Source organism: Gadus macrocephalus, chromosome 8, assembly GCF_031168955.1.
Source record: "Gadus macrocephalus chromosome 8, ASM3116895v1".
NCBI lineage: Eukaryota > Metazoa > Chordata > Actinopteri > Gadiformes > Gadidae > Gadus > Gadus macrocephalus.
Genome location: NC_082389.1, coordinates 19,754,304 through 19,769,013, shown reverse-complemented (window position 1 = coordinate 19,769,013; position 14,710 = coordinate 19,754,304). Strand labels below are relative to the sequence as shown.

The window sequence follows — 14,710 nt, the reverse complement described above, 5'->3', positions numbered from 1 at the left end:
TCTTGTCTAGTTTGTAGCAATGAAACAGACAACACCAGCATTCAACAATGTGTTTATTTAAATACAACATTAGAAACAATGATTAATGATACATTTTACTGTCTTTTCTTTTTTTCTGAAATGTCTTTTAGAACAAAAATGAATAGAAAGACTGTGCCTGTCTCCTTATCAGCCTTAAGACGAAGGACACGTGCAGATGTTCAAAAAAGGCTTAATCAAATTAGGACAGACATGACTGACATGACAGGAATAGGGGCAGATGACAGAGTCTGAGAACACTGCCCAACCCTCTTCAGGTGCACATGCAATGCCAGAGGTGCAAGTTCTTACTGAAGAGGACATGGAATTTGAGGCAGATTTTGATGATGTGTATTGGGATGGGTGTGATGGGGATGGGACATCAGGTTCAGATTCTGAAAATGATGATGACCTAACATCACTTTCTGATAACATGGCCAACTGGGCAGTGAGTTTTGGCATTTCCATGGTTGCCCTGACTGCACTGTTGAGTATACTCCATATAACCCATCCCAATCTGCCAAAGGATGGTAGGACCCTTCTCAAGACAAAAATGCATTATGCTATTCAGGAGAAGGCTGGGGGGAACTACCATCACTTTGGCATCCTTTCCTCCTTGAAGTCCACCCTAAGCAAATATGCCAAAACACTGGCAGAGGGCATGACATTGGGGCTGCAGATTAATATCGATGGTCTACCTTTATTTAAAAGTTCCACTGTACAGCTGTGGCCCATCCTTGGCTTACTGGTTAGCGTCCCCATGAAGGAACCTGTGGTCATTGGGGCGTACTGTGGACCAAAAACACCTAGTTCGGCCACAGAGTTCCAATTTGATTTTGTCAGAGAACTGTAGGAGCTAGAGGCTGGGTTTTGTTTTGGAGATAAGAACCTTAAGATTCAGCTTCACACGGTAGTCTGTGATACCCCTGCACGGGCCTTTGTGAAAAAAACAAAGGCCCATAATGCTTATGGGTGCGATACGTGCCTACACCAAGGGAAATACCAGAACCGGCGTGTCTTTCCCTGGACCAGAGTACCCCCTTAGAACTGACATCTCATTCAACCTGAAGGTTGATGAATTACACCATCATGAGGGGCCACATCCATTTCAGAATGTCAAGATTGGCATGGTAACACAGTTTCCCTTAGATTATATGCATCTAGTGTGTTTGGGCATTGTAAGGAAACTGCTCCAGACCTGGCTCCGTTACCAGTAAGACTGCCGGCATTAATAGTGGACAGGATGTCAGGCAAACTCCAGTCCATGAGACCCTACGTGCCAATTGAATTTGCCAGGAGACCACGGTCGCTTAGGGAGTTGGACCGTTGGAAGGCAACTGAATTCCGACAGTTCTTACTGTACACTGGCCCTGTGGTGCTGGCAGGATTCCTGGACCGGAACATGTACTGCAATTTCATGCTCCTGTCAACTGCTATGGCCAGTTAGGAGATGCTATGGCCTCGTTTATTGCGCCCCCTAAAGACGAAATTTTCCGAATTTTTTATCGAACGACATTAAGGTTAGCACCAACATTTCTTTAAAATGTGGACTCGATCCGATGTCTAATTTTGTTTTTAACGATTTCCTTTTGTGTGTGTCTGAAGATGTCGTGTGCAAAGTTTGGTGTCGATTGGTCAAAAAATGTGGGAGGAGTAGGGAAAAGGCAGTTTAGCGGTTTTCGCGATTTTGCGTCTATAAAAAAATTATAGACGCAAAAGGGCGTGGCCTATGCCAAAAGATGCAGCAGAAAGGGAAAAGGGAGCATTTTGTGGGCCCAATTGTTGTTGGCCTGGGAGTTCATGCGCAATATGGGGAAATGCGATGTGAAAGGTGGATGGTAAAACTATCAACAGGGGACAACATGTTTCTGGTGGGGGATAAAGTCTGCCTTATCAAAAACATTATCCAAAATGATAATGGTGTGTACGCTATTTACACTGAATTTTCCCGGCAGTCTCCATTCTATACCTACCCCTTCAACTCCGACAGAATGAACATATTTGCTGTAAATGATGCATCTGATGAGCTGAAGTCGGTTGAGGTGTCAGCGCTGCGACAGAAATGTGTAGCCTTCCCGTACAGGGATGGTTTTGTGGCCATACCTCTCCTCCACTAAATGAAACAAAACAACAAAAACAATCAGTTCAATAAATGTATCAGTTTAAACAATCAGTTCAAGTTAAAAACTCTAATTATATAGTTGACTACTGACTATATATCAGTTCAATCAATCAGTTCAAGTTAAAAACTCTAATTATATAGTTGACTACTGACTATGAATCAGTTCAATCAATCAATCGGTTTAAACAATCTGTTCAAGTTAAAAACTCTAATTATATAGTTGACTACTGACTATGAATCAGTTCAATCAATCAATCAGTTTAAACAATCAGTTCAAGTTAAAAACTCAAATAATATGGTTGACTACTGACTTCTGACTATGACTTCCATTACTTAATTACTCTGGATGAAAAAGTATTTCAGAAAAGGTTGTATTTTTCCATAATCCATAATTTCATGTTTTCTAAATATGAGATGACATATAATACATAACATTATACATCAAAAAGCCAGGGGGAATTACATTTTATGCAGAATTTTATGCTGAATTGATACATGCGCCAACTTTCAACTTTTTCAACTTTCCCTTCTCTGCAGAACTTTCCATTTAAAAAAACAAACATGTGGTTGAATGTCATTGCGCTATCGTCTTTCTTCCTACATTAGGGATGAGTTTTCATCTGATAAGATTTGCCAATGGGGACATTGCTGTTGTCCCGGATAAGTGGTGTGATGACGGGATGGTGTACTGGCCAAAATATAAAAACACAGAACGTGCCAAAAGGGCAGCTGCCAACAGCGAGGACCATGAGCCAAACTGGCCAAAATATGATATGACGATCATCAGAACTTGTGGTATGCCAATTCATAAAACTCTAGTTTAAAGATAATTTCATGGTTTCTTCACCTTCTGCTTGGAATAACCAATTCTGTCTAGGTTATGAAAATTGTCTTTGCCTTGCATTGTTTAAAATGTTCCATGGTGGTATGAGCAGGAGTGCTGAGTATGTAGGTTGCACCCAAGAAAAATGTACCAAACAGCATTCTGCCATTGACTCTCTGAGTCTGACTCTCAGTGCTCTGCCATTGTCCCTGAGAGTACCTGGGAGTACCAAAAGCTCAAAATAAGAGTCAATGGCAGAGTGCTGTTTGGCACATTTTTCTTGGGCGCAATCTACATACTCAGCTCTGCTGCGCATAACACAAAAACATGTTCCTTACAAATGTGGTATCATTTAAAAGGGGAGGCTTCAGGCTTTCCAACGATATAAATTGACTTGCTAAAAAAGCATTTTTACAGCAATGAAAAAATCAACCAAACAAGTTTCCTTAGTTTCTGTGCCTAGTTTTCATATCTTTAGTAATAATACTAGAACTGCAAGCAGTTATGCAGGGGTCCAAGAAATGTGCATTTCGCCGGCACAACGCAAAGCATGTGTTCAAAACGCTACCGTGAACCTGTGGATATAAAGGTTTTGACTGTGGGAGGTTCGGTGTGGGAGGTATATCCCCAAACGCGTTTTCAGAACATTCCTTTGGCCAGTTAGGAGATGAACAATTTCCTCGTTTATTGCGCCCCCTAAAGACGAAATTTTCAGAATTTTTTATCGAACGACATTAAGGTTAGCACCAACATTTCTGTAAAATGTGGACTCGATCCGATGTCTAATTTTGATTTTTTTGGGATTTTTCATTTTACAAGTCTTATTTAGCTTATAAACCAATATTCAAAACGCTACCGTTTCGTCATTGACGGTCGAGTCAAAATCGTTAACGATTTCTTTTCGTGTGTGTCTGAAGATGTCGTGTGCAAAGTTTGGTGTCGATTGGTCAAGAAATGTGGGAGGAGTAGGGAAAAGGCAGTTTAGCGTTTTTCGTGATTTTGCGAAAAAAAGAAAAAAAAAAGATAGACGCAAATGGGCGTGGCCTATGCCAAAAGATGCAGCAGACTCCAGTGCATCTGTGTGTATAACGTTTTGGACTGTGGGCGGTTCGGTGTGGGAGTTATAGCCCCAAACGCGTTTTCCTTGGTATAGCGCCACCTAGTGACCGGCAGGTCTGGATTTTGTCGTCTGCGTAGTCCTCACAGACCTGGATCTAGTCATGCAATTGGCGTGTCTGCACCATTTACGGTTTGGGCTGTGGTACCACTTTCTTGGTAGGAAGTATAAAAATCCTTACAAAAACAATAGGGATCCAACCTGTTGGCTTGGACCCCTAATAATCGCTACAAAAACAATAGGGATCCAACCTGTTGGCTTGGACCCCTAATTAACATTCTGTGTAGGTCTACAGCTAATTTCAACCTTATGATAATTTGTGATGATATATTTTAGACAACTACAAAGATGCCTGTAGGATTATGGAGCAGTATCAGACCAGCTGCAACACCTCTGACCTACAGTCTGAGGCAGAGCAGGAGTGTGGGCCACCAGATAAGAGACAAAGGAGGCCAGTGTAAGTGTGTTCTGTCTTGTTTATGTTTTTGTAGTGATAGGAAGGTTATTTAAAAATAGACCAGAGATGTTTGTAATAAATGTATATTTGGCAATTGTGAGATTGCAATAACGCTAATGATACGGTTACTTAACAGCCATCGTTTCGGAGACTCTGACCAGAGCGAAGAAGATGTGGAAGATGTAGTGTCTCAGTTGGAAGCACTACCAGTGCTTCCAAGCCAATTGCCCTGGCGGAGTAAGGAATAATCTCTTAACATCTAAATAACAAAATCATAACATTAATATTAGAGATGTGGTTAACATTCGTAGTGCTAAAGATATTCCCCTCACCGTGTATCCATTCCTCCAGCTCCACTATCTCGCCGAGTGCCAGGCAGTAGATTCACTGCTCCTCAACCTGGAGAAAATTGTCCAGGTAAATACTGATAAAAATTTGGAATACAGTTGCCCCATCTATCGTAACACAGCAATGGTCACTCATCTCAGATTTTCTGCATACTCTACTGAAATTGTAACTTTCAAAATCTCAGCCCAATATTTTGTCAGCTAAAAACATCTGCATTCATGCAATATTGCCTGAAAAGTCTTAGCATCCAGCATGTAATATTAAATTAATCATTTATCATTATCAAATTGTATTGAAACACATTGTCAATCCATTCATGGGGTTGAAATAGGTAGTGCATACCAAAATGAAACATACAAATTAATGTTCAGCATGACCAGAGATTTTATGTTTGCCATTGTTTGGCCCTGTAGCTCGCAGCCTACCATGGTTAACAGATCACAACATTTAATACCAATTTATCTCCCTTAGCACCTCACCATGGGGCAGGACTGCATCACCCTGCACCCGCATTGAACATGCAGAGAGTTACTCAAGGTAAGGACTGATATATTGAAATCAGAAATATTAGTGAATAGAAAGGCCCCATGGGTATTATCAGTCATGGTTAACAGACGACTCTCGCACACCACCCACCTCACTATGGGCCAGGAACGGCAGTCCCTCCTCAACTCCCTCCACCCCCCGCACCAGCCCTCAACATGCAGCCTTCTTCCAGCCTGGCCTGCAGACCAACATGGCGAGGGGGAAGAATGGCCGATACCATTCCCTGCTCTGGTGAGCAATAACCGACAAATACTGGAGGGTCATTCTGTGCCACAGATTTTGGAAAAGATTCACCATCACATATTTTCCTCAAACTTTGTCAATAACTTTTGTCATTAACTAATGTCAATAGCTAATGTCAGTATTATGAGTAATGAGGATAAACACTGAAACGTGATATATTTGATACACTACATTTTAGCTATATTTCATGTCTGTCAACAGCGGCAGAGTTCCAAATTCTAAGCCTGCTGGAAACGATAAAACACCAAAACGACCAACTTACCGCTAAGGTGAACCTACTCACCAGTAGGATGAACAGCACCCCGGGGCCAGATGTGGAGATGCTGGACAGCATTCAGTTTCCCCTGGAACAATTGGAGGCAGTGGAGGCATTTGAACAGTTTTTAAAGGAACCGTCAAATGGCCCAGCTCGACAGAGAGTGGTGAGCTTTCTTACTTAATTAGGTTTAGGTTTATTGATTGCCCATGATTATTGCAAATATTCTATTTAAGCAGCCCTGAACAGGCCTGTCCTGAACCGCCTTTTCCGAGTGGACAGTCAGTGAGTGACAATCTCCCTGGTTTGGCATTGTGTGTAAAGGTGGCACAGGTCCATGAGGGTGTGAGCCAAGTACAAAAACATTTTAAATGCAACCTAAGCTTAGGAATGTTTACCTACCTGTCTATTTAAAAAAAGTTGTCTTTGCTTTTTAGATTTCTTCTTTGGCCAACATTGGAGGCCAGGATGTGAAGCGGGTGCCCTGGAACATCCTGGGCAGGCTGTTCACTGATGAGGTGTCCCATCAAATAAATTGGAAGGGTGTCCACAACAAAAAGCCTTTTAGCAGGATGGCAACAAAGACCTTGCTTTTCAATAAGTATATATATATATATAATTCATAGTAATATTAAATACGTTCAAAGTCAATAGTTTGTTGGGGCAGCCTTAAAAATCTTGGCAGTGGCTATTCGTACAGCGACCGAGCTTGTCACGTGACCGCACTTGACCTATCAGTCTGCTCGGCGCTAACCCTAACCCTAACCGGGCCGACCGTAATTATAGTAATTCATTATAGTAATAACCCTAACCCTAACCCTAACCTGCAGTGAAAATAGACCAATGCAGTATTTTTACGGCACGCCGTACGAATAGCCTAATTGCTATTCTTACGGTCGCCGTACGAATAGCCACTACCAAAAATCTTAGCAACAGTCATACCAATATGACCGTGTAGCCTTTTTTAGACTAGGCTACTATACCATAGACCTTTTTTTTTTTTTACGTTTGATGTCTCTTTTTTTTTACTCGAAATCAAACATAGTATGACCATGACACCCTGAGCAGCTGATGGCTACTTTGCCTAAGCACATTTTCAGTCAGGTAGGCCTATGCCTGATGTTATGTTTAACACAATGCAATAGCTAGCGCGTCAGTGAAAACCTGACACGGTCACTTATTTAGTAGGGACAATATGCTAGTGAAAATGTTCCTGTTTACTATCAGTGCTGTTTACTATCAGTGCAATAATGAATGATAATAACAAAAATCCTACCTTTCTGACATGCACTCTGCTGTGAGACTTCCTCTTTTTGATTCCTTCAGTTTCCTTCGGCGTTGACCATGGGTGCGATTCTAGAAAGTGGATATGCCAATACTAGGCTGGGTATACCCATGCTGCCTTGCGCGCGATTTCATTTCCCGCTTTACTTTCTTTCACGCAATCCACCCAACCCGTGGATTATCCACGGTGTCCGTGGGTATGAATGCCAACCGCGCATCTCTACTAGTCTTTACTTTAGGCTACTAGTTTCTTTACTAGTTAGTAACACTTCCTGCCCGTGAGCTCCAGCTGTTCACGGGATTCCCTCAAAGTCAACAATGGATACGTCATGCGATTCCCCCAAATTTCTGGCATGACAAACTTTCGTCGTGGGGGTTTCGAACGTCGCAAAAATCGCAGATCGTAAGCATGTCACATTACAAGACCCATGTGCCATGGCAACGCGATTGATGTAGAAGGCCTACAGTCATTGGTTGAATCGTTGAGAACGTTTTAGACTCAATCAATATAAAGTCGCGGGGAGCCAAAGCTCTGTTCGTTTGTATAGTAACAATGTAAGGCCAAAACATTACTAAGAAACTAAATAGTTCATAAATACAGGCTAAAAAAAATTATTATTATAATTTATTTATTTTCCATGAAAAGTGGGGTGGCCATTGGCCCCGCGGCCTCATAGGTTCCGGCGCCTATGAGTGGATTTTCATGTCAAGAGAAACACACCCCAGGTGTGGGCAACAGGCCCATCATGTTATCGAAGTAAACGCACACAAACGTATTGGCTGCCTGGTGGTTGCGATAGATTTCAATAATAATTCTCTGCCGTATCGATACACAAATACCAGCTGCGCTTTCTCGCTCTTATTGCAGCATTCTTCAAGGAAAGTGATCAAATCCAAAGGATAGCTTTTAACAGTTACTTTATTTGGTACAGTATTTTGGTATGGTAAATTAGGACTATGGAGCAAAAGGAGGTTGAAGCGTGTCTTTGCACGTGCAGAGCGTCTCCCAGCTGACCAAAGCTATATTAACCCTATCTTATGGGCTGCCAAGAGATTCTGGCTTGCTCTGGCTCCAACCGTCTGTTATGGTATGGATCCGCAAAGCCCGGAAGTAGTGGGAGGAGCCGGTGTGACGTATTACCATCGGCCTCCTCACCTGTCTGTGGTGCTGCCCTCTGTGGATGGAGCTGTTATTGCAGCCTTCAGTAAGGTCCTGCTCCCCTTGTGGCTATGTATAGTATTTACAGCTTATATGTTTGGTCCTGCTTTCTAGGGTCTATGTGCGGGCAGCTTATGTTCTTAAAATATGTAACACTCTCTTCTCTCGGACAGCGAGTTAACAGACACACATCAGCGCCAACATAGCCCCGCCTCCACTCACTCCGGTCTCTGGCAGTAATTACTAGGCTGTGTCCCAATTCATAGGACGCATCCTTCGTAGACCGCGTCCTTCGTAGGATGCGGTCTACGTAGACCGCGAAGGACACTCCGAAGGCCGAAGAAATGGGACGGTCTAGCTTTCGGAGCATTTCCGGTTTACGTAACAAACCGTTACCGCCCTTTACCTTGCGTGACCACCACGCGCTGCTCCTGTCACCGCCACCCTGACAGCTGACCTGACCTGTTAGTAAACAGAAGTTATACCGGACAGCGCGAAAAAAACAAAACAAAGAAACCCAATAAACCAACAAAGAAACCAACAAAAATGGAGCCAGAAATTATAATTTAATTTTTTATCTTTTATCTTTTATTGGAGGAGTTGGGGAATACTCACCGCCGGAGCCGACGGGGGATATATCTTCGGCTCCGAGCAAGAGACGACCACAGATTGGTAAAGCTGTGTTACCTTACTTTTAACCAGCAGTATTGTTAACATTATCGTGTTATATGGCTAGCGTAAATGTCATTGAACTTTGACAATATAATTACATATTTAAAATAGTCTCAACCTTACATTAATATAAGAAAATGTTCCTGTCATTAATCAGCTAAATAAAGGTTGAGTAACTTAGATTGATATATAACTATTAACTATATTATATATATATATATATATATATATATATATATATATATATATATATATATTGATACATAACTATTGCATAGATAGATAACGATAGATATATATAGATATTTAAGCATTATCTATCTAAACTCTCCACACTTAATATCCAGCTATTGTTCAACAGTTTTACTTCTGTTTCTTTCACTAAACAGCCCAGACCCGTGTACTGCAGGCTCAATCCAACGGTTCCTGTCCTGGACCGTTATTTTAATGGCCAGGACACCAAAACGGATTTCCGATTGAGCAGGGAGGCCCTGGCAGTGCTGCTGGACCTTCTCGGCCAGGAGCGGAGCCATGGATGGGGTGCCACCATTGAGACCCTGGTGTTTCTATTCTGGCTGGCTAGTGGGACATCATACAGGGTGGTCTCCAGAGTGTTCGGGATGCCTCGTTCCACTGTCCACCGCATCGTCCACAGGGTCACTGAGGAGGTGGTGGCCATTCGCCACAAAGTATATTTATATTTATTTTATCACTAATTTCCTCTATCTTTGACTCTTGAGTTACTGTAACAAGTAAATGTCCTGTGTGGGATAATAAAGTTGATCTTATCCTATCCTATCTTAAGGTCATCCACCTCCCGAAGACCCCTGAAGACCTGGTGGCAGTGACCAATGGGTTTGCAGGGCTGGCAAGACACCGCGCTTTAGGGTTAACCCTAACCCTAACCCTAACCCAATCGACGGCTGCCATGTCCGTATCAAGCCACCGAGCGGCCCTGATGGTCACTGCTACAGGAACAGGAAACTGTTTTCCTCCATAATTCTGCAGGCTGTTTGTGACCATCAGGGCCGCTTCCTTGATACGTACGTGGGCTGGCCTGGATCAGTCCATGACTCCAGAGTCCTCCGCCACAGCCCACTGTATAGGTCACTCTACCCTCCTCCAGGGCACTTCATCCTTGCAGACGGCGGGTACCCTTGCCTCCAACACCCACTACCCCTCATCACTCCCTACAAGAGGCCAGTGCGAGGTGTGGGAGCCCAGCGCTTCAACTGGCATCATTCCAGGGCACGCTCCATTATAGAGCGTGCTTTTGGAATGATGAAGACCAGGTTCAGGGCCATCTTCCTGCAAGCGCTGGAGGTGCACCACACCTTCGTACCTCACGTAAGTAATCACTCAACAGGATTTTTTAGAATACTAAGAGTAAATCAAAAAAACATTTATTATTTTCTCAGGAGGTATATATAATTTTTTCATTTATTTTCTTTACCATTTCAGGTCATAACAGCATGTGCCATCCTCCACAACATCTGCCTTGGGGCCGATGACATCATGGCCCCAGAGGAGGAGGATGAGCCTGAGGACGATGTAGAGGAGGATGAGGGGGGCGATGGTTTGGAGGTCAGTGGTGCTCCCTGGCGGGACCAGCTGTCTGCAGAGGTGTCTGCCCTGGAGGAGGCCCCCCCTGACCACCAATATATACAGGCAAGTAATATAATTGAAAAGCTATTTCTATTTATTTAAAATGTTTTGTAGAATAGTTTTACCCGTTCAAATAATTTGTGGCAAGATTTATTTTGTCAAAATAAGGTTGTGTAGTATTTAGTATGCACTCTTATTCTTGCCCTTTTCCAAATATATTTTAGTGACATGGCAGCCGTCGATTGAGTCAGCCCTGCAAACCCATTCGGTGCGGTGGACAGTGGAGAGAGGCATATCCAGCACACTCTGGAGACCACCCCTGGATGTCCCACTGACAGGAGAGACACCAGGGTCTTTAATGTGACAGCCCATCCGGGTCCAGCAGCACCACCAGGGGCTCCCTGCTCTGCTGAATCATTGTTTTTGTATATAGTAGTTTTATAATAATTGTTGTAAATAGTCACATGAATGTTTTGTTGTAAATAGTTTTATTGTTTTATACATGTTTTATAAGTTTTATACAAATAAATTAGTTAATATAAAAAAGTTCATTAGCGTTTTAATAAATAGTGAATAAAAAAGTTAAATAATAAATAGATAAATAAGTTCAATAATAATAATAAACAATGTTAACAGAACTGAAATTATTTGTCAGCCAAACGCTCCAAAATTGAAAAAAAACGATCCATCCTCTCCCTGCTCTCCTGGGCTCTTCTCTCCTCTGCCTCCCTATTTAGCCTCATGTCCTCTTTAATCAAATGGAACATTTCGTCCTCTCTGTCCCTCTTTCTGGACCTTGGCCGCTGTATTTCCTCCTCATCCTTCTCCTCCACCTCCAGATCCACCACTGCTGTACTTGGTCCTGGTGTGTTCTCAAGGATGGAGGCAATTAGGACAGGGGGGTTGGTGGAATGCCTCTGTCCCAATACCTCATCCATGAGGACAAACCAGGGCCAAGTGGCAGCAGTGGGTTTCCCACCTACCCCCTCTCCTGACCCTGGATACTTGCAATCCTAAGGCAGAGGAAATCAATCATGGCAGTTAACAACAACAGCAGTATCAAAACAAATTTCAGCAAAAGTGTTTATTAACTTGCATGGTTAAAACAAATAATGTATATTTAAAATGACCTGTACATACTTTATATTATTTTTTTAAATTATCTCATTTTTTCTTTGCCTGCAGGGGAGTCACCTTCCCCTGCAGGCCTATTTTCTCCAGAATTGTCCTAAACACAGAGAGATTATTAATCAGAGAAAACAAGACACATTTATCAATCATGTTAATAGCCCATGTTAACAATAGGCCATTTATAATATATACATTTGACCATCTTGTAAAGGTTACATTTAAATTAGCCCTCATCCTATATGAAGCCCATAATAATAAGACAACCAGTAGAAGTCAAAACACCCTTTTTCTTTGTGTGTTTTTCTAGTGCTGTCTAGTACTGATGCGAGCTGTGACATTTTTTTGTCTTTCTTTCTTTAATAACCCAAAATAGGACATCGTAGTAAACGATTTCTGTGGATGTTGTATCTGTCCTGCTTTTTAATGAGGGCTAATTTAACTAACCTTTACAAGATGGTCAAATGTAGATATACAAATGGCCTATAATAATTTTTATAAACTAACTTACGATATAAATAAACGATTGTTTCCTTACCCCCAAGCCACACTCGCCGAATGTTTCACCCCGGTGAAGAGCTCGTCATTCTCCCCCCTCATAAATTGAGCAGCATGCTCCTTGCTCCCTAAAGCAAAACCAAATGTTAGAATTAGTTTTACTTTACACTAACAAACAAAAGCAGCTTAAATAGCAAAATAACCAAGTTAGCTGTGTAATCAATCCCAACGTCTGTAACGTTACGGTCTGAAAACCAGGGTCCACAACCTGTGTTCGTGTTGGTCCATTTATCTAACGTTACAGAATAGCAAATTATCTATATAATCCCCCCAATTTCGGTAAATATAACCATTTTGACCTCTTAAATTTGAAACTATAGGGCTTAACGGGTGTTCTTAGTTACCGTTACAGCTTCACTAACTGTAACGTTACCTTACTTATATTGCCTATTACTTTAATGAAATAAGTTTTAAGGATAACTTATTTGTGTTTTTAACGATAAAAATTAGTATTTTAACATTTGTATCGTTAAATACTCGAGTGACTGGAAACCAAATACTTACATTTAAATGAAAAAGTCAAATCCACATTCTCAACAATCCACATTGTTGTTTTATTTTTTGGATTGAATGCGCAATGAATCTTGGGAGGGATAAGTTGGGCCGTGAAGGATCTTGGGATACGTTGGGCCGCGAAGGATACAGCCGATGCATCCTTCAAATCCGGGAAAAGAAGGCTGCATTCGTAGGCCGCATTTGAAGGACCCTTGGAATTGGGACAGCACTTGGCGCGTCGCTGTGACGAAATCGGCGTCGACGCATCCTTCGAATGCAGCCTTCGAAGGATGCGTCCTAAGAATTGGGACACAGCCCTAGTCTCAATGCTGTGTGTTAGCTAAAGGTTAGCCAACAGAGCTAGCATGTCAAGTGCAGTGCCTCCGCGACCAGTTTAGGTAGAGAAGGAAAACGGCAGGAGTGCTGTTTAGAAATACTTTGGATTTTAGGCAAATTACCAAAAGACGCATGGGGGCAGGGGCTAAGGATCATCCTCTACATTAGGGCTCGTCTTATACAGTTTTAAATTATCAAATAATACCGGCTGCGGTTGTTAAGCTGGTTCTATTTGCTGTTTATTGCTTCGTTTTCGAAATGTTTCGAGGTGCTTGCTCCAGTAGTCTTCTCCTTGCTGCTACAGTAGGCCCAAAACAATGTTTGATTACAGGTGCTGTGAGGAAAAACGTGGTGACACGGTCAGCCACGGACGCGGAGGTCACCAAACACGCCATCAGGTGGTTCAACCTGGCGGCGGATCGGGCGGCGAGGAGACGTGTCCCTCCTCCATCCACTCCTCCACCCAATGAATAACAATCAAACAATCTTTTGATTGAACTTCTTGTCGTTCACCAGTTATTCATTTTCTGATATTTTAGCTGTATATAGCGCAGCATTTCATGTTGTAGCCTAATAGATAACATATTTTATGTCTGCACCGACCTATGCCTATAAAGCACTAAATTAGGTCCACAAAATGAATATAAAGTAGCCTAGCCAGCGTAGACTACTTAACAATAACAGAATAGGCTATAACCTATAATTTTCCATAAATGTAAATGTCAATTTTCTATTTTTCTATTGAGTAGTTATTACTTTTGTACAGTAAATTGATGTCTTGACTTGAACCTTTTGCTGAGTAGTTCTTCAAGGAAAGGGTTCAAATCCGGGATTGCTTTTAACTCACTTTATTGTTAAAGTAGACATGTTTCGGTATGGTAACTGACTATGGAACAAAAGTCGAAGAAAGGGTGTTAAACACGTGTGAGAGATAATAACTAGCTACTTCAAGCCACGGGCTAAGGCCCGTGACCCTCCGCGGGTGTCGCTGAAAATCTCTCGCGCTCTCCACCTCGAGTCCACAGGTAGAGAACTTCAAGTGGGCGTGGCCTATGTAGTGGGCGTGGCCTATGTAGTGGGCGTGGCCCGGGGTGACGTAATGGCTTCGGCTTCTTCGCCCAACTAAAGGTGATGCCTTCTGTGGTGGAGCAGCCTTCAATAAGGTCTTGCTCCCCTTGTGGCTATGTATAGTATTTACGGCTTATATGTTTGGTCCTGCTTCATTGGGTCTATGTGTGGGTAGCTTAGATTCTTAAAATACGTAACACTTTTCTGTTATTGTTATGCCTATTGACAATATTGTTAGGTAAAACATACAAGGCAATGCATATTTAAACTTATGCCTAGGCCTATATTGCTGTAGCCTAGGCTAGGAATGATAGTTTTGAGTTTTATCCAATAGTTTAGTTTGTCCTATTTTATCCTACAGCAAGAACAGAAGGGATTTTGAAAATAAGATAAACGGGTCCAAAACGGACCCGGGCCAGATGAGCCAGGATCTTTATGAGTCCGTTGCGGCTCCGTGGCGGATGTCTGTATACAT

At 42.3% G+C, this 14,710-nt stretch overlaps 2 protein-coding genes and 1 long non-coding RNA gene across 4 annotated transcripts in view; 2 read left to right on the top strand and 1 right to left on the bottom strand.

Moving 5' to 3' along the window:
- The first annotated feature begins 2,607 nt into the window (after positions 1 to 2,607).
- LOC132463592 (uncharacterized) lies at positions 2,608 to 13,663 on the top strand. 2 transcript variants are annotated; one of them, XM_060059871.1, is made up of 8 exons: positions 2,608 to 2,935; positions 4,417 to 4,537; positions 4,674 to 4,774; positions 4,889 to 4,954; positions 5,357 to 5,422; positions 5,537 to 5,662; positions 5,876 to 6,096; positions 13,499 to 13,663. In XM_060059871.1, exons 1-8 carry the CDS (start codon positions 2,749 to 2,751, stop codon positions 13,505 to 13,507), a joined length of 897 nt encoding a protein of 298 aa, XP_059915854.1. In that variant the 5' UTR covers positions 2,608 to 2,748; the 3' UTR covers positions 13,508 to 13,663. The 2 variants fall into 2 exon arrangements, with proteins under 2 accessions (XP_059915854.1, XP_059915853.1); XM_060059870.1 differs by lacking the exon at positions 13,499 to 13,663 and having other exon boundaries at positions 2,686 to 2,935; positions 5,876 to 6,114.
- On the top strand, positions 9,666 to 11,134 carry LOC132462498 (putative nuclease HARBI1). Its single transcript, XM_060058051.1, has 4 exons — positions 9,666 to 9,734; positions 9,919 to 10,392; positions 10,507 to 10,713; positions 10,875 to 11,134. Exons 1-4 carry the CDS (start codon positions 9,666 to 9,668, stop codon positions 10,875 to 10,877), a joined length of 753 nt encoding a protein of 250 aa, XP_059914034.1. The 3' UTR covers positions 10,878 to 11,134.
- LOC132463594 (uncharacterized) overlaps positions 11,284 to 14,710 on the bottom strand; it is a 147,566-nt gene continuing 144,139 nt past the window's right edge. The window contains exons 2-3 of the long non-coding RNA XR_009527072.1: positions 12,317 to 13,148; positions 11,284 to 11,663 (exon numbers count right to left, since the gene is read on the bottom strand). This is a non-coding gene — a long non-coding RNA (uncharacterized LOC132463594). The remainder of the gene's footprint in view (positions 11,664 to 12,316; positions 13,149 to 14,710) is intronic.